The 19,710-nt window shown below is 44.6% G+C and overlaps 1 protein-coding gene and 1 long non-coding RNA gene across 3 annotated transcripts in view; one reads left to right on the top strand and one right to left on the bottom strand.

Moving 5' to 3' along the window:
* The window catches only part of LOC140702216 (uncharacterized), a 29,119-nt gene extending 28,735 nt beyond the window's left edge, over nucleotides 1-384 (bottom strand). Inside the window, exon 1 of the long non-coding RNA XR_013538540.1 lies at nucleotides 14-384. This is a non-coding gene — a long non-coding RNA (uncharacterized LOC140702216). The remainder of the gene's footprint in view (nucleotides 1-13) is intronic.
* A 33-nt stretch (nucleotides 385-417) lies between these two features.
* The window catches only part of TSHZ3 (teashirt zinc finger homeobox 3), a 155,889-nt gene continuing 136,596 nt past the window's right edge, over nucleotides 418-19,710 (top strand). The window contains exons 1-2 of one of the 2 annotated variants that reach the window (XM_072980837.2): nucleotides 418-783; nucleotides 2,808-3,745. In XM_072980837.2, the coding sequence (XP_072836938.1) occupies nucleotides 3,706-3,745 (40 nt within the window). In that variant the 5' untranslated portion in view covers nucleotides 418-783; nucleotides 2,808-3,705. Of the gene's footprint in view, nucleotides 784-1,086; nucleotides 1,177-2,807; nucleotides 3,746-19,710 lie in introns of those variants that run through there. The other variant, XM_072980838.2, reaches the window with a different exon arrangement.

Raw genomic sequence — 19,710 nt, 5'->3', positions numbered from 1 at the left:
TGCTTGGCTCTACCTTCTGATCCACGTTCACGAAGCACTTGAAACACAGTTAAGAGTCTACTCCCTCTTCTTCCTATTTTTTTCCCCTTCCCTCCCTCTCCTCCCCCTTTCCCTCGGCCGTACCTTCACATTGCCAGCCAGGGCTACCCAATCAAGCGCGCAGCGCATCGATTCGGCCAAGCGCGCTTTGGCGAAGCCGGAGGGGGGGGGGTTGCTGTGCGTGCAGGGGCGCGCGGGTTTGTTTGTTTTTTTGCAAAAAAAAAAAAAAAGCCTGGGCGCCCCCCCCCCTTCCCTTGCTCTTCCACGCGCCCCGCCGGTCGCTTTGCCCGCCAATGAACTTGGACGAGGAAGAGGGGGCTGCGGGAGGGGGGGGGGGAGAGAGAGGAGGGGGGGCGAAGGGCGGGAACTGAGCGGCTTAAAGAAAAAAAAAAGGGAAAGTGCGTGCATCTGTCCCTGGGAAGAAGAGGACGACCAAGTCGGCTTTCGTTCTTTTGCCATGGACGACGTTTAAGCGAAGTCTCTCCCCCCCCTTTTCCTTCTTCCCCTCCCCCCCATCAAAGGTTGCGGGGCACCTTTGGAAAGATGAGGACCGCGGCCCCGTGAAGGCGAGGGCGAGGGGGGCGTGCAAGAGGAGGAGGAGGAGGAGGAGATCGGCCGGCTCCGAAAGGGGAGCTCCTGCTTGGTAGCAACTCCCCCCCCCACACCCCCGAGCCGGAAATCTGGGATTTATGCTTGCAGCCGCTGCTTGAAGCCAACTTCAGCACCCGGCCCCCCCTCCAGCTGGTAGGTCAGTGGGGCGAAGGGTGGGGCGGGGGAAGACCTTCTCGGCTGGCCGGGTGGGTGGGCAGGCGGACGGCGTTGAGCTCCGCGAAGGTGCATGTCGGAAAAAGAAAAATATTGCGAGCAAGGGAAAGCGTGGGTGGAGTTGTTTGAATGCCCGGGAATCGGGGTCGGGGAGGGGGGGGAGAGGAGGAGGAGAAGGAGGGGGGTCAGAGAGAGGCGTGCTGCACGTGCCTCCCCGACCCTCGGGATATTTCCTCGGATTTAAGCCCCCCACAACTCCGATGGAAACTTATTCCCGGCCCCGAAAGGGCTGCCACGATCCGCGTAAGAGTGTTACAACTTTTGCTCCTAAGGATGCCTTAAGATCAAAGCCGCGGCGTTGCGCTTCAAACGGTAGCTAAGCATCCCCATCAATCTTTTTTGGGGGGTGGGAAAGTTGGGGATTTTGAGACGTGGAAGGGTTTGGGGTGGAAAGGCCCCCGTCCGAAGGGAGATGTCTTGAGGGCACGGAGAAAGGACAGGGAGACGCTGCCTTGCCTTCCTGACTTTCTTTGCACAGATTTGGGGTGACTGGTGGCACCCACAGCCTTTTGAAGGAGTCCTGCAACACAGCCAAGGGCCCCGGGGGCTCTTTTCAGGCGAACGAGCGCCGCTTGCCATCAGCTTTCGTAGAGGCAGGTGATAAAGGGGGGCTGTAGTCCACGAAAGCGGGGCGCCAAAGAAAACGCGCTCGCCTTTGAGGAGCCACCGAACGCTGCGCGTCCCGTTGACAGGTCGGCCGTCGAGGGCCTCGGCATAGCCCGCGGAGGGCTGGCAGGCTTCGGTGGGGAGGCGGCGGCAGGACTCTGGCGGACCCCTTCCCCTCCCCATGCCTTGTGCGCACCTCCCAGACTCGACTTTGCGAGACTTCGCGCAGCGCGCGCGTTCTCCTCTTAGTTAGGAAAGGAAATGGATCTTTTTTTTTCGGGGGGGAGGTGAACGAGGACGCAGCGGGGGCCGCTTAGGGGAGAAGAGATGAGAACCCCCAGGACTGGCGAGGGAGGCGATCCGGGCGGGGGAGCTTTCGAGGAATTCCCCTCTCTGTCCAGAGCTGGGGCGCATTCCGGAGAGACCTTTCGCGGCGGGGCGCATCTGGAGTTAGCGCGAGCGTGTCCATTTCTTTATGATGGTCTTCAGGACTCGAGAGGTTAGATTTTTTTTCTCTTCACCACAACTCGGTTGTGCAGCAAGAGAGAGAGAGAGAGAGAGAGACTTACACTAAGGACTTTTTCAGATGTCACCGCATGGAGGAACAGGGAAGCTAACTTTTGGATTTGGAAGAGAAAAATCAAGCAAAACTAAACTTTTTTTCCCCAAAAAAAGGTTCACAACCCTCCCTGATCCCAGATTTAGGGTCCCAGGTATCCTTAGAAATCCCGGTGTGTGTGTGTGCGTGCGTATCTAGAATACAGCTGAAGTGGAAAGCCTCGGCTGCACGAAGAAGGGGTGGAGAGCAAGGTGTTGGTATGGCTACTTGGGGGTGGCTTCTAAAAGCCCAGGTCCGTCAGGGTGGGTGGGGTGGCTGGGGGTTAGGGACCAGGGTGGGGATCATCTGCCCCGACTTGGCGGAGAGAGTTTAGTGGCGCGAGGCCCTCCATCATCGGCCGTCCTCCCGCTGTGGATGGGGCTGGCGGAGAGAAACGGGTCCAACCTGAATTGAGCGGGGACGGGCTGGAAGAGGAGGGGGCGGAGGGGGAGGAGAGAAGGGAGCCCCCCTCTTCCGAATCTCCCCCTGCTGGGCTTAGATCGGAGAGGGGGGAATCCCTCTCCGCTGCCTCCTCCCCCCCCACCGCTTCCGCTGCCCCCCCCCTTCGGCGCCCGCCGCCCCACGAGGTGCGAGGAGCCCGGGCAGGCGGGGCGGCGGCGGGCGCCCGGTCGCTCTTTCCGCACCTCTGGCTGCCTTTCTCCGGCGACTAGCGAGTGAGAGTCACGCTGCCCTCGTTTCTCTCTCTTTCTCTCCCCCCCCCAACCCCGTTTTCTCCAAGCTCGGTCTCTTCCGTTGCCTCCTCCAAGAGAACCCGAAGCAGCTCCGGATCGTGGCGGGGTTGGCCGCGAGAAGCCGCCGTCGGAGCGCAGCGCCCGGGAGGGAGAAGCCGCCGCCGCCGAAGGAGAGGGAGCGCGACGCCTTTCCGGCTGCCGAAACCACCGCCGCCGCCGCCACCTCGGGCGCGCTCGATGCCGGGCGCTGCTCCCCAACCAGGAGGCGGCCCGCGGGCCGGAGCGTGAGCACTTCTGCCAAAGCCCTGGTGGGCCGGCCTCGGCCCTCCTGCTGGTGGCCGCGATCCTCGGGGGCTCCAACCTCTTCCGCCGGCGGCGTCTTCCTGCGGGGCGATCTGTCAAACGACGGCCGTCCCCCCCCCACCTCGCCCGCCGGATCGCCGCCGCCTGTGCCAGCAGCAGCAGCAGCAGCAGCAGCAGCAGCAAGAGGCGAGAGCGGCGGGGCTGTCCTTTGCGCTCTCCCGCTCCCTCGCTCGCTCTCTCTCCCTGGCTTGCCCTGCCTCCTCCTCCGCCTTGCCTCCGCCTCCTCCTCCTCCTCCTCGCCTCCTCCTCTCCTTTTCCACATCGTGCATGCCCAGCAGCAGCAGCGGCGGCGGCGGCGGCGGCGGCGGCAGGAGGAGCAGCAGCCGCAGCAGCAGCAGCAGCAGCAGCAACAACAACAAAAAGCTCGCCCTGCAGCTCCAGCCTGGAGCAGAGGCGCCTCCTGCAAGCCGGAGCCCAGGCGGGGGCTGAAGCAACTCTGCCCTGCCCCGAGCGGGCAGCCTCCGTCGCCTCGATCTTCTTCTTCCTCCCCACCTCCGGCACCTTCTCCTCCTCCTCCTCCTCCTCCTCCGCTTCTTCGCCCAGCCTGCCTCCCGGCGCTGCCCGCGGACGCGGCCAGCCAACATGCCCAGGAGGAAGCAGCAGGCGCCCCGGCGCGCAGCAGGTACGAGGGAAGCTGCTGCCCCGGCCGAGAAGCGCGCGGGGACCGGGGGAGGCGAGGGAGGGAGGGACGGCTACCTGGGGAGGGGGCGCTTGTCTCCTTTCCACCCCACTTCTTTCTTCCCCATAAACTACCAGGTCCTGCTTGGATAGACAGCTCTATCTGTATCGCTCTCCTTTTGGCAGATCTCTCTCCCTCTCTCTCCCTCTCACTCCCAGTTCCTTTTTCCTGATCCAGCAGCTCCTCTCTTTACTCCTGCCAAAGAATTAGGAAGTCGGGTGGGGTTTGGAGGGAGTGGCGGGGAAGGTTGGTGGTCCTGGTTGGGCTCCAATCCTTTGCCTGACTTCTTCTCTGATCTGAGTTGGGGGTCACCCTTGGGCTCCTTTCCTCCTGTCGCTTTGGGTCACTTGGAGAACTGGACGGGAACTGAGCAACTTCGACAAAGAGACCACCGTTGGTTGGTGGGTGGATTTGCTCCCCACTAATTTTTCTGGGGGACCCATTCCCTCCTGTCGGCCACAATTATGCTTGTGATAATTGTAGTCCTCGTGCTAGCCCAGGTGTGTGTCTACCTGTGTGCCTGGGCAATGAATCACTAAGTGCACGGTACAGATAAAAACTCCTTCACCCAACTTTCTTTCCACCTCCTCTTCCTTTGGGGTGATGCTGCTGAGCGAGGCTTAGAAACACTACCTTCAGTCTGAATGGTTACTTCCCTTGAAAAGTGATTTTTTTTAAAAAAAAAAATATATATATACAGTATATCAGATGAAAGCTGCACAGGAAACCTGGGAAAAAACTAGACTCTGGATATTGTCAGATGACAGTCACAAATATTTCTTTACATTTCATTTTCACGCTTCACAGATTTTGTTTCTAATTTCCTTTTCTGCTTTTAAAATTAATGTTAGGATCATTGTTATTTTAAAGATCTGGGTCGTTTTATCTCTTGTCATAAAGGTTAGCTTTTGGGAGGGCACATGTGAACAGTTTTGTGGAATGATCAGCTTTGGGAAGCAAATACTTTCTGCTCCTAACCTCATGTTCCTGCTTTAAAAGAAAGCAGCAGCAACAACAACAACAACAACTTGGACATTTTATTTTGCCGTCCTCTTTTAGCTGGGCTGGGTGAGGGTATGGCCTGGAATGGGATTTGGAGTTTCATTGGCCTCTTGCCATCCTTGGTTTGATGGCTGATTGATGGCCTGCCATTCGGTTGCCTTTGATCTATTCATCCCCCAATAAACCTGAATGAATCATTTGCCAGGGTGACGTCACCCACGTGGCATGTCAGCTTTGTCCCTGTCATTGAGGGGTTCAGGTGTCTGCTTTTGGAAAGGGAAGCTGGCACAGACAGAAAAAATTCAACCGGGGCACTCCTTTCCCAAGACAGAGCCATGGCTTTCTTCTGCTCTGCTGGGGCCAGAGGAAGAATATTCTACAGTATGTGGATCACTAAGTGCAGAACGACGTCCCCTTTCTGTAATCTTCAGGAGGAAGCCATAGGTAGCACATACTGGAATGCCTTTTGATTTCCATGTGACTGTCAGGCTATATTTCACCAATGAATATATCAGTTCCTGCTCCGTGTCCTGTGAAGGAAGGAGTAGCTCGCCCACAATCTCTCTTAGCAAATGGGTTGGTTTGCAGGCATGCTCTTCCAAGCAGCATGCTTGCCTCTTTCTAGAAATTAATCACCCATGTGCTACACACGTGTTTTAACTCTCTTCCCATGATTTCTTTCCCGCCATGCGTGCTTGGGCTTATTGTCTTCCTTTTTAAAACTTTGAGAGGGGAAACTCCTTGTTTTCCCCCAATGACTGCAAATAGAAAGTTTAGGAAAAGTTTCTCCGTGTAATGTCCTCATGTCCATACATGCTTTGCCATCAACATATTTTTGCATGCACGAGTGGGAATGACTATTTGTGATGTGCTTTCACAAGTTGTGTGGATCAAAATGGGACATGTTACATATCAAACACTATTTAATTTCTGTGAATAGCAGCACCCTTCCTGAGCTTATTGTTTGGACCCAAACTCTGTTTTGAACTTCCAGCATGCAGGAAAAGAAAAGTTTCTAGACCATATGAGCTGGAGTGGAAAGTTTATAGCTGTGTCGTCTGCTTAACACCTTTTGGCTATTTATTTTAGACAGATGTTTTCTTCTTTATGGGCAGCTTGTATCAATTGCTTTCAACATTGCCTGCTCTGAGTGAAATGGACATTTCTGCTGGCTTCTGAGATGGCTTCGGTGTGAGCTTAACATGACTCTGAGCATGTTTTGCAAATGCTTAGAAACTGCTTTAAAGTAATAGGAAACCCACAGACCAGGATGATTATGGGTGCTGGAAAAAAGGAAGGGAAAAGAGCTAAGAAGTATAACGTAGTAGATTTGTTAAGAAATATTCATTAACATGCCTCCCCCCCCCCAACTGCAGGACTAATAGGAGATGGAAGAATGGGTTTACGCTATCAAAATGACCCGTCAAAACGACTTTGTTTCATATTTGATTTAATTGTCTCTCTCTTGACAGGCACATTTATCAATAGCTTAATGGTCAATCAGAAGTTGGCAGAGTGAGTGCTTTCATCCTTTCTCATATACTCGCTTTGCCTTTACTTTATCAAAATGCCTTTGGTTAATGGATATGAGGGGGTGGGGGCATCGAATGAAGGAGATTTGCTTATTTGAGTTGAACGAGGCAAACCCTGCCATTAATAGGGAGAAATGTCTGATGAGTTTATTTTTGATTTTTAAAAATGTTGATATTCCAGACATGTTAAAATGTTTTTTTTTTTATTTTCCAGCTGTGAGTTACACGATTCATGTCTGCTTTTGTGGTATGCTCAGAGCGATGACAAATTTATTGCTTTGTACTGATAGAGTAAAAGGGGGGGGGAGTATGTGTGTGGGAGAGAGAAGACAGACAGACACACACACACATCCGTTGATTCGTCACTCAGGAAATCCAGTCTCCAGCAACCTTGAGAATACTCTAGCAAAAGAAAAAAGAAAAAAGAAAAGAAAAAGAAAAAGAAAAAAATTCCCCCTCCAAACTGAAAGGTCCGCTCAGCCATAAAAAAAGAAAAGTTGTTTTGCCAGCTTCATTAGTGTTCACCTAATTAGCTGTAAACCTGATGGATTCCTGACAGCTTTAATGATTGGAGATGACAAGCTCCACGCAGTGTCATCCAGCGGAATTAGGTTTAGAGCTAGTTTGATGTAATCAAGTTGATATTACACAGTCCTGGTTGCCTTTAGTTGTGCATTAACTCAATTTTCTACTGCAGGTGACAAATGGGCTTTGGTACCTGGATAATCATGTCATAGGAATTAAGGCCCTTGTAATGGTCTGGAGTAGAATAATAACAACAAAGAAGTCCGAGCACATAGAGAGCTTGCAGCCGGCGTTACAGACAGGTGCGCAAATTCCTCATGTCTAACCCAAGTGTTAGCACCACAAGGGAGAAGGCTAAATCTGTCTGGAAGAATCAAGAATCTGTAAAAATGATGGTGTCTGTTTGTTTACTTTCGTACTTGGGTTGAGTAGTGTAGACAAGAGTTGTGGACGAGGAAGGCTTGGAAGATGTTCCTTTGTTTTTTAGCAAACATCTGCAAGTCTATTTGGACAGCAAAGGTTTTTTTTTTTAAAAAAAAATATGTTTTAGGATTCGTCATTTCCGATAGAAGAGTATGCGTGTTGGGGAGGCTGATGGCACTTCATTCCTGTTTAGGAAAAAAAAAAGAGATCATATCCAGCTTTAATAGAGGCCAGGCTGTTCATACAAGCCATAATGATTTTGCTTGAAATTACAAGCTTTCACATACTGTTTTAATTTTTTTTTTATTCAACTGTTCACTGATTAAGAAAATGTGATTGCAGTTTGAATAGTCAAACTGTATTTTCCTGAGCATAGAGGAAAGGTTGAAAAGAGTAAGGTCCATTAGGATCCACTTAAAAGATATCACTCACTAACGTGACTTTGGTGCATATGTGTGAGAATTCAAAGATTTTAGATGTGTATCACATGGGTATTGTCATCCTTCAGAGTCACCCTCCTTCAAGCAAAGCATTTTTGATTTTGAGGCCTAGAAAATCAGAACAAGTTTGAAGCTTTTGCAGAGATGTTGAGGAGTGGTTCAAAAGCATGACCAACAATGGACATTTTCTCATTCACTTTGATGAGGTGTAGATTTGTCACTTTGCTTTGAAGAATTATGGCTTTTTCTATGTGACTGTACCCCTAGTTTTGCTAAAATCCTCTATAGTGATATTTAAAATCCCAAATAGGATCTAATCGGCAAGAAAAAATCTGATAGAAATATGAATGGATTTGGGTTGATTTGGTTTTTTTTTCTGGGAAGTTGATAACCTCATAAAGTCACAGTGAAATTTGCACATTCTTATAATCAATCTCTCTCTCTCTCTCTCTCTCTCTCTCTCTCTCTCTCTCTCTCTCTCTCTCTCTCTCTCTCTGTGTGTGTGTGTGTGTGTGTGTGTGTGCTGAATAGAGGGGAGATGCTATATAGGAAACGAGTTGACTTAGCAGCTCTTCAGATGAAATCCAAGATTTGGGAATGTTTATTTTGGAAGTTAATCTTGTTCCCTAAAAACCTTGGATTGCGTATGAGTTTATACTTCACAGTAAATTGTATATTGACAATTAAATGCAGCAGTAAGGTTGACCACCTTCAAAGTTACCTGGAACCTGAGCCTATTACTTTTCTTTGCTTCCAAACTTACCACATGCCCTTCCCCTCAATCTTGTTAGACATTCTTCTCAGTAAAAAGTTGACAAAATGATTAGCTGTAGTTGTCTTTTAGCCCCCCTCTCAAAAAAGTACGAGGTACAAGGAGAAAAGAAGGAAGGGAAGAGGAAAAGGAAAAGAGAGAAGCATAAATGCATTGTTCCCCTCAAGTCCTGATTCCACTGAATAGCTCATAGGAAATAGAGAATTTTCTAGAATCAGCTGCCACTGTTCCCATTAGCTTGACAGCTGTCAATTAGCCCTTCAGTGCTCTCTTGGGCCACAGTTTATTGTGTGCGGTTGATGTTGTCATTTTGTTCTCTGTTTCGCCTTGAGCAATATGATGAGCCAGAGTGAAATAGTCAATAACTGATGTATCAGCAGTTATTTCTTAAATTGGCTCACAAGTCTGCATTTCCCCCCTTTTTTATAGTAAAGATTGTTTTGTAAAGTGATTAGAATGAATTGTGACTGCTGCAGGGATATGGGAAATGCAGTCTAGGCTGGGGTGTGAGGGAAGGCTTATTTTTGGTTCTTTTTTTCTTTTTTGGGAGGAAAGAAGGTTTTCCCCCCTCCTCAGGTTCAAAGTGGATGTACTAGGATGAGAGAGAGAAAGTGTCTGAGGTAATCTTCCGTATGCAAAGGAAATTGTGAAGCATGCAACCTGGCACCCTTAACATCTGCATATGGAGCAGTGAAAGTGCAAATAAAAAAAAGAAATTTATTTGCCATTGCAGGAAAGAGACGGGGGGGGGGGGAGAGAACGTTTTATATAAACCTTGTAAGTCTCGTTTCAAAGCTTTGCAGTTCTCCCTGTTTGTATTCAGTGTCCTGACCATTTTGTAGACATCCTAGCTCCAGTGCCTCCATTTATAATTCACACAGACTTGACCAGTTCTTAATATGAGAGAAAGTATCCTTTTAACAAAAAACAGAGTACAAACTCTCAAGTCTCAAATGATGTGGTTTAATATTGCAAAGTAGAGGCGTGTGTATCAGAAACAGTGGAGCATAAGGCAACAGAATAATCTTTCATTATTTTCAGAACCATTAAGTGTCATGTTCAGAAACACCCACTTCAGGGATCTAGAACCTTTGAGTTCTATTCTTTATTCATTTGTGCCCCTGAATTGTGGTATATCCACTGAATTAAAAAAAAATCCTGAAAGGTAAATACAATATATTGTATTTAATAACAATGATATGGACTGGTACATCCAGAAAGATAGTATGCAGTTGTAATTAGACTGAATAGACAGGCATTCATTTTTAAATTCTTTGACACATGCATAAAATAGTCATATAATAAGATAAGATGACAATTTTATGTTAGGTTGATAAAGTGTCCTGATACATGCATTTAAATGACTGTAAGCCCTTTTTTTTTCCTCCAGACAGATTAATTCTAGTTTCCAGCATTCATGAAATTAATTTTCAAAATTCTACTAAACAGTGAATATGTTGCCTTTGTGTGTATTTTGATATCATGTAGCAGGCAAGCCAGAATTGTTTGGTTAAGTGTTACATTTTTTGTTCTAACATTTTTACAGTAAAACAAAGTTTGTTTTTTTTACAAATAAAAGGACCAATCTCCACAAATAATTTTTTCTCTTTTTCTCTGTATGTAAACCTATGTATAGACTGTATTCCTGATAAGCTTGCTATAATGATTCCAATTTAAAAAAGAAGAAGAGGGGGTTGGATTTTTTTTTACCCAGATTTTTGTTTATGAAATATATTTCAATATTCCAGCAAACACAGAGAGTATCATATCTCTGTGGTGGTGGTGATGATGGTTTTGATGCTTTACCAAAGAGGTACTATCCTAACCAGCTACATACCATCTCGTTATTTTCTTTACAAGAGGATAGCTTCACTCAAATAATGAACCTAAAGAATAATTTCTTCTTTCATCAGGTCACATCCTAATTAATTGCAAGTTTGCATTTTTGCTTCACCTATTTACCCCTACCCCAAATTCAAGATACAGGTAAGTTATTCTCCATGTTAGTGATGCTGGCAGATTCTGCCGTATGAAGGAACACCCTCTTCCTATTTCAGCCTGCAGTTCAAACATCATCCACCCATTTCTTCATTTTTGGATTACCTACTAAAAAGCCAAGCTGACTTTATAGCTCTGAGTTTAGACAGCTCTTACATTTCTGGTACAGCCCGGCCTTTCAATGAAAGCTTCTTTTTTAACCAATGTATAGCACCAATGAAGAGGTCAAAAGGGCAGCTGCATAAACCTTGACTGAAAGGATGCAATATAATGTACGATGTGGCCACTGGACCAAAGTGTGGTCCAGCGGAACATGTTTCTGTTGGAAGAAAAAGATAATAATGGTTTTATCCTACATTTGAGACGACTGGTATTTCATTTACCTCCAGTATTTCATTTTCATCATTAAACTGAGCTCTGTGTCTCAGGATCTTCTGTGTTCTTTGTCGAATGCAGGTTGCACAAAACAGGGCATTTTTAATGAACAATTTAATGTAAATGGGCTCTGAATTTAAATTAATATTAATGAAGCTTGGAGTGAATTTATTTTGCATATGCAAAGAGTTGTAATACTTTCACCCATACATTCCTGTCGGTCTCTATGAACACATTTGATAGGAAGGCTGGCTAGTTTTTAATTCTGCAACATCTTTTGTGTTTGATAGAAAATCTTTGGTACGTTTTACCACTTTTGTCCTACCCTTAGAAAAGCATCTAATAATATATCTACTTCTTAAGATATACCTAAATAAATACTTTTATCCTTGCTTGCAGCTTCCATTATTAGTAACTCTCCTCGTTGTCTGTTCTTACAATTTAGACTTTAGTCGTGCATTGATGCTTGGGGAAATTGATTTGAACATTAGTTAGCAGAGTCTACATGTTTTCTTCTTATCTCTAATGCATTATGTATCCAGGAATGATGGGATGTTGTATAATTAATTCTGTTAGATGTAATTGCTATAATCACTTTGATGCTACACATGATAAAAGTAATACGGTAAGCATATGAAAAAAATATAAACACCTTATTGTAACACTTCCAAGTCAAGGCCCTAAAACTCACACACACACATACATATTCTTCTCAAATAATTGCTACTTTAATTCAATTTCAATTTAATATTTATTTCTTTAGCATGTGCAACAACTTTTTAAAAAACCCTTCATTCCAACAAGTGCAGATAAAAAACACAGAGAAGTTCAAATTCTGCCCTCCACTACAACAAAATCTCAGCTAGTTCTCTTTTTTTGGTTTGGCCTATGGTGCAATCATTGTTGGCATGGGGATAATATCAACATATCACTTCTTCATTAAGAGCAGTCATTGCACATCGTAGTGTAATATAAATGTAAACAATATGGCAGTGGATGTCATATGTATCTTTCCCTCTAATGAGGAATTCTGGGAAATAAGAGACATGTAATTAGAGAGATGATTGCACTGTAGGCCAAAAATATGTGGAATATATTTATGAAACACTTCTTTTTGACTGCTTCTTTTAAACTAGCAGTGGTGAATTATTTGTTAGAAATACTGTTGTCCATGAGCAGGAAGGAGAAACGAATATGGGTAGTAAGACATGAGATACAGAAAGATCCTAGTTCTGAAAGAAAGATGTTTAATAAGACCATTGTTCTTAATTAGCTGCACTCCTTGCTTAATGCTGCAAAGGTCACTTGACTTTACGATCTACCCACAACTGCGACTTTGTGGGTTTCTCCTCAATTTATATTTTACTGTCTCCTGTTTTTTTGAGAGGTTAAGGTTGCAAAGTATGCCTCCGTTTGGAACCTTAGGAGAAATTAGATCCCTACATATTTGTGTGTGTGTGTGTGCATGCATGCGTGTGCACGCGTATGTATGTTTGTGAAGAGATTAAAAAGACCTCTTCCTTCGCACAGACTTTCCATTTCAGTCCCTTCACGTTGCACGGAGCCCTTTGTTGCTGGAGAGAGTAACAGCGGAGGGTTTAACTTCTCTAAGCTGAACAAACAAAATCCCAAACCACCCTCTTCGCCCATTGTTCTCAGTAAAGAACAGAAACGGAACAGGGTGCTTGAAGTATCTCTGGGACTGGGCTCTGTGCCTCCAGGCCCCTTTCCTGCTAGGTCAGCCCGGTTGCCGGAGGGCCAGATCTCAGCGGGGGTGTGTGTGTGTGTCTCCTGAGTGTTTGGGGGGGAAGAAAGGAGAGGGGGATGAGCCAGGAAGACTGGCAGCCATCAGTCATTCCTCAGTGACACAGAGTCTGTTTTTGATGGCAGGGATGATAAAAAGGCCTGGGAACGGTGCAGGCCCTTGTAATCAGGGCCAGCTCTGACATCCTTCTCAACTTTGACAGCTTCTTCCTTTTCTCTTTTCACCGCCAAGACAGTCTCAACTGCTTCCCCCACCCTTTCCCTTCCTTTTTTTTCCTGCCTCTCTCTCTCTCTCTTTCTCTCTCTCTTGTTTCATGGACTTGATCAGTCTCAGATGCTGAGAATTATTATTATTTTTGGAGGGGTGGGTGAGTGTTTTTGGTTTGTGGGGTTGGGCAGGTGTGAGGGGGGGAAGTCATTTTAAAAATTTTATATATGTGTGTGTGTATATGTATATGTATATATATATGTGTGTGTGAGGACTGTGGGCCTGTTGCTAATTAATGTTCCTCCATAAGATTCTGTCGGAGTTGAGTAATGTTTTTGATCTTTATGCCTGATAACTGCATACTTAATGAGATTTCAAAGCTGTGAGTGCAGCTCCCTACAATTATTGACAGATGCCTTTTCTTTGCCATTGGGTTCAGCTTCATAAATCCTCTTGCAGTAATGAGGTACAGAAGTGCCACCCTGCCAGTGAGCTAATGAAAGGGAGGGAGGGAGGGAGGGAAGAAGGGGGAGGAAGGGACAGGGTGGCGAGGAGGCGCGCAGGAGTGTGGGCAGGGGGGAGGAACCCACGTCTGCTTGACACATCTCTCCCCCCCTTTTATTTTTTTTCAAATTTACTATGGCGGTGTCAAGCTGTGGGACACTTACTTCAAACATGCTAATCTCTATCTTGGTCTCTCTGTGTGTCTCTGTGTGTGTGTCTCTGTGTGCATCTGGTTAGCTTGTGGTCCCTGCTTCTGTTTCTCTCTTCCTCCTTCTCTCTTCACCTTTTATTCCCCCCTCCTCAGACTCCAGTAATAAATAAAATCCACATTTAACATTTTTTAGCATGGATCATAACTGTGAAGGACTTTGATAGATGGATCTTCTCCTCTCTCTCTCTCTCTGTTTTTTGGCAGTTTCCAGTCAGTAGACCAGGAGGTGTATTTTCTTTTTGTGGGTTTTTTTGTTTGCTTTTTTTTATAGCTCCAAAGGGCATAGAGAGGATAAAAAAGAGAGAGAGAGGGAGGGAGGGAGTGTGGAGGGGAATGCAAGCAACTCCTTGGGCCGCCTGTCAGTTTGCCGTAACTGAACAACTTGAAACATCGTAGATTTCATTTTCGAGTTCAGAAACGAAATCCTGGTGGAGAATAGCTGCGCCGTGCCAAACAGTCGATTTCCTTTTCAGCAGAGCCATATATCACTGACCCACCCTTTTCTTGTGACAGAATGACAGGTGTCATTTATCAAATGGGGCCTGCCAAACAGCAGGGAAGGGGTGTTGGTTTTGGGGGAGGGCAGGGTACAGAAGCATAGGGAATCCCCCCTCCTTTTTGGGGGGGTATTTGAGACTATTTCTGTTTAGGATGGACTATTTTGGGGGGGACGGTCTTAACAGTAAGTAGGTTTGCTTTTGGAAAGAGACAGATCTGCTTCCCTCTCTGTCTGCTAAATACTGTTGTTCAGGTAGGATGCTGTTTGCCCCATCTCTTTTCCCCCCAGTTTGTGTGTGTGTGTGTGTGTGTGTGTGTGTGTACATATGTGTGCATTTGTATGTGAGGGGGGAAGGAGGAGGGAATGGTTTGACAGGTATCGTTCAGAGGACTGCAGCTTGCTAGCTGGGGGTTGTGTAAATGAATCCAGAAGCACTCAGTTTCACATGATTCAAACGTGCATTATTGAAGATGGATGTTCCTTAAAAAAAGATTGATGATGGATATCGGGCTTGTGGCGCCATTTATCATTTTGAATATTATTTAGACTTACCGTGTAAAGCTGTAACTTGAGAGTTGGATGAGCTGGGGCAGGAGGGAGTCTTGGATATGTGCACATTCTTTGATTGATGGGCTTTGCTGTCTTTCTCTTCTTTTCTCCCATCCTACACTTTCCCCCCTTATTGTTTGTTACCAGATACCCTCCAGAGTCATTGTAGGAGTGCCTTACTATTGTTTTTAGGAGCTTGGGGAGTTGTATGTAGAAAAGAGAAAAAGAAGGGTTCAAGATAAAAGGGGGTCAGAAGAGATGAAAATAATTTTTTAAATGTCAGTAAAGGGTACATGGACCGTTGTCAGTGAAATGCCAAATTAAGTGATATTTGAAATCAGTTTAAGGGTTCCTACACAGGGAACAAACTGAGGAATTTCAAAGCAAGCCAAATGAATTTGAGTAAAATAAGCAGAATTTTCTCAGTGAGGGCAGCCTTAGTGGGAAAAGGTACATTATTTACAAATAGCCTCCATGTTCTCTGTGGTACAACGTTCCAAACAAAGCTGAAGTGGAATGCCAGAGGAAAACATAATTTCACGTTGTCAGATTGAGTGTTAAAAATGTCACTTGATCATATTGTCTAGCATTCCCTCCTGGAGCACTTGGATGTTACAATTTTTGGCATCAGTCATGGGAGTTTGTAGCCTTTTTCCTGTGCAACCCAGCATTGGCTGCTGAATTAGTGTGTCTTTAAAAATCAGGAAAATTCTTCAGATACGCTTAAAATGGGGTTTGCCAGGATCTTGGACATTAGCTGCAGTTATGCTTCTTCTGGACCACCATAGACAGTTTTTTAAAAAAATTGGAAACAATTTAGTCAGTGTATCCCACCAACCTAGAAGAATTAAGACGGCTTCATCTATCTAGCAGTATTGTCTGTTTCGACTGCCTGGGGCTCTTTAGGGTCTCACATAGTGGGAGATGCCAAGAATTGTACCTAGAACCCCTTACTTTCAATATACAGGCTCTACTGCCGAGCAACTGTTGCTAGATACTGTACTATGTTTTGAGTTTCCTGGAACTTTGTAGGAAAAAAATACCTGTGAAAAGTTTCCTAATTTTAAAAGGAATGCTCTCCTGATTTACTCATGTACATTTGTGTCAGGCCTTCACAGATGCCACATAATAATTATGTTGAAATTGGTTCTGTGAGGCTTTCTACCGCAGGAAATTTCCCCCACCCACCCATGATACATATATTTTTTTCAGTCAAGAGAAGTTTTGACCTGTGTGTGGGCACCCAACATAAGATATCCTTTCCCTGCATTTTGCAGTTGTTGTATGAGAGGATTCTCCCATGTGAGTGCTTATATTTATGAATGGCTGCTTTGAATGTTCTGCATGCATTCATTCCAAGGCAGATCACAGTGATTCGCAATTTTATTACATTTTCTTTTGGTGCTTTGTAGGGTGGATGGGGAAAAAATGAAGAAAAATTAAGACTTTGGGTATATGAAGTTTAAAGGGAGGAAATCACAGCTTTGTGTAGAGTAGAAATTATTGCTGAGGAAACTCCCCATGACTCAGTAATCAACCTACCCAGTTCTTTGTCCTGAGGCAGCATCTTTTGAGCCATAGGTCTGTTCTTTGCAGCTCTATGTGCCTAATCCATGCCCCAACGTGCCAATAGAAGAGGCTACCTGTAAACAACCAATACCGGGGCGGGATTCCTGCACATCGAAAAGCTCCAAGTGACCCCCAAAAAGTATGTCACATAGCAAATTACTAATCGTTTTGTTAATACTCCTATTATTATGATACTGTTGTACTAATGCTCATCTTCAGCTTGGCATATTCATGCTGAAGCAGCCAAAATGGAAACATCTGTGCAATCAGGAAAGTTATCAGCAGACCGAAGCTAATCTCGAGGTTTGCAGAAGTACAAGAAAGGTGTAAAAAAAACAACAACAACAACAACAACAACAACACTGTTCTGCCAAGCTCCCAGTAAGGGCTAAAGATGCTTAGTGCCCATGGGATGTTGGCTGACTGTTGAAAAGGAAAAGGAACCAGAAAAATGAGGGGTGGTGGAAGAGAATGGTTGCAATAATGGACAGAGAGTATTGTGTACCACAGCATTTGTTTCACAGCCCTATTTGTTTGGGTGGATGTATGATTTCAATGCTTATAACTGGTATTGACCGAGCAGTCTTAAACTGAGGGCTTAAAAACGAAACTACTTCCACAACAGACAGAAAGTTGGCATGTGTTTCATATTTAATCCAATACATCCAATTACCAGGGAAGTCTGAAATTAGGATAGAGTTTTTTTTCCCAAACCTATATTCCTGGAATCTCAACACATCTGTAACTCCAGCCAGCTATTTATCATACCAGAAAAAAAAGACAAGATATGGAATGGAGAGCTATATTTACTAGTTTTATTTAGAGAAAAACGCTTGGGTGTTGTTGACTCATGGGAGTATCAGCATCGTCAAGATACTTGAACAACAGCGAGACCATAGAAATTTGATCTGCAAAGAGCCTTTAACAATAAGACAAAAACCAAGACACTTTTAAACAGGGTGGATTTGATTTAAATCTAATTAATTTATATCATCATTTAAATTTTTTAAAAACTGGATTTGTTTGACAATTTAAATTTTAAAAATCAAAATTTAAATAGTGATTTAAATCAATTTGATTTTTAAAAAATCATTGATTTTTACTCGTCTTGCCTTTAAACATCTCTGACCCTAAATGCAGGACATCATTTGTCCCTCCAGATAGTAGCTTAAAGTGTTCATCCCCTGTACTTTTGGTACGCTGAAAGCTCAACCAGTTGTCTGTTTCATCCATTTTTTGGTAGAGCCAAGGAGATATTATGTATATATATTATAATATATATTTTAAAACGTTTTTTATTGTGCTGTACAAACAATGTCTTTTTTTAGGATAAACGCTTGTGAACACCACATATGCATATACACCTACCTACCTACCTACCTACCTACCTACCTACCTACCTACCTACCTACCTACCTACCTACCTACCTACCTATTTATATGTACAGTATATATGTATATATAGCATTCACGAGTGTTAATCCTGAAAAAAGGACATTGCCTACACAACAGAATGGAAACATTTTAATGCATTTGATGAAACTGGAATCCAGGAACCAATGTTAGGACAAACAAGCTTTTAAAATTATTATACAGTTTATGGGGAATGTCTGAAGTTTGATGGCTCTCAACACTGACATGGAAATGTGTTAATCTCCAATGAATATTTTAAGTGCCTGAATGGCGTATGGATGGTTTAGAATCACATTTTACAGGCCTATAGAAGTAGCCACTGCCATTTACTGTATATCATTGTGTTTTTAGACTTTGGCAAAATTCACCTGGAATGGTCAGAATCAGATACATTTGGCATTTAGCTAGAATGTAAGTTGAAAATTACAGTGTTTGTTTAACTAGCCCTCCAAAGTTGTTACAAGATTTGATTTGTTCTGTACATTTCTTCTGTTTTAGAGTCTATGATGATGGCACCATCTCTGGGTGAGAAGGTCATAATCGGGTATAAAGTACAGCAGGGGAGGATAGGTTGGAAGAGGAACCCTCTCTTTCTCTCTCTCTCTTTCTTTTTGACCGATACTTTCCTCTCTGAAATAGCTTCTCCAAATTGCTTTTCCTCCCTCTCTTTTCTAACAGGCTTCTCTTCCACGCTGACCTGTCTTTTTAAAACTTGGATCATGCTGACATTTTCTCTACGTTCTCATTTCTTGTTTATTTACCAGTTTATTTCGTGGTCTGCATGTTCTCCAGTGGCTTAGTTGATTAGACTTGTTTCGTACACGCCACAAGTGATGCACCTCACGCCCAAAGCTATATTGGCTGTTGTGGTTTTGGAATGGCCAGATGCGCCTTGTACTGACACAGCTGCCCTTACGTTGGCTAATCCCAGATCTCACAAAGATAGGCCAGGGCTAAGGTAGTCCTAAACCATTTCCATCATCCCAAACCGGGAAGGAATTTGGACTCTGCACACGTTTAGTTGGTTCAGTGTCAGCTCAGCCACCCCACAGCCGTCTTGGCTAGTAGGACTGCACCCTTAGCTGCTTTGGTCCTTAGCTTCCACTCTTGTCATGCGTGTGTGACAAACAACAGTTTTAACGTGCTTCTGTTGGGTTATTTACATTGATCGGTGGGATCCGTGTTTCAGCCCACCTGAAGGGCAAGTCCATTCGAAATACATTGTTAGTCTTCTCCCTTCCTTTGGTCAAATGGTTCCTCACAAGTGTGCATAAACCGTTATGCTTTGATTTAACCTTTTGGTTCCTATGTAGAAATATCTTTGTAGTCACTATTATGAGGAGGCATGTTTTAAATTTTTTTTTAAAAAAATCTGCCATTGATGTTACCTCCCTAAGCAAGGAGGTAACAGTAAAAAAATCTGGTTTATTCTTGAGGGTGGTGAAGGGGGTGAAATAACCTGAATTTCAGGAATGCAAATGGCCGTATGAACCCACTAAGGTCTTCAGCGCTAGCGTTGTCTTCCCAAGGATATTCTCATGCACTTACTCAGTGTTAATTAGAAAGAAGCAAAGAATATCTGTATATCCACCTTTATTTATGTATATGTGTTAATGTTTGTCTATTTGGCAGCGAATAGATTTCAGTGCTTTACTTTCTTCCATTATGTAGTTGGAAATCTGTGTCCTTCACCCACGTAACGATATGTCCATGACCCCCTGCACACGTTATTTTACGATTTAGTAGCTTTTATCAATAATGTAATTTAGAAACAGAAATTAAAATAGGTTGCCCTGATGTGAAATCTTGTTTTACCTCTAGGGGATAATCTCTGTGTTCAGGGCAGGACACAGGTAATGGGACAGGTAGTGCAGGAAGCCGGGCTTGTACATTGCGTTATGATAGGGCCAGGAGCGTATGGCATACGAGACAGATCTCAGCCTCTATGGCTAATGGTCAGGAATTGGCAGGAGCTAGAACATCTGGAAAACCCAAGGTTTCCCAGTCATGCTATTAGGAGGTAGTATCCAAGATTATCCTCCAGGCATGTAAGCCAGGAACAGCATTATATGTGAACTGATCATGGGGCAAAATGTCCCGAAGGTAAATTTGGAACACTTTAAA

Source organism: Pogona vitticeps, chromosome 10, assembly GCF_051106095.1.
Source record: "Pogona vitticeps strain Pit_001003342236 chromosome 10, PviZW2.1, whole genome shotgun sequence".
In the NCBI taxonomy this organism is placed as follows: domain Eukaryota; kingdom Metazoa; phylum Chordata; class Lepidosauria; order Squamata; family Agamidae; genus Pogona; species Pogona vitticeps.
This window is presented reverse-complemented; position numbering and strand designations above follow the sequence as displayed.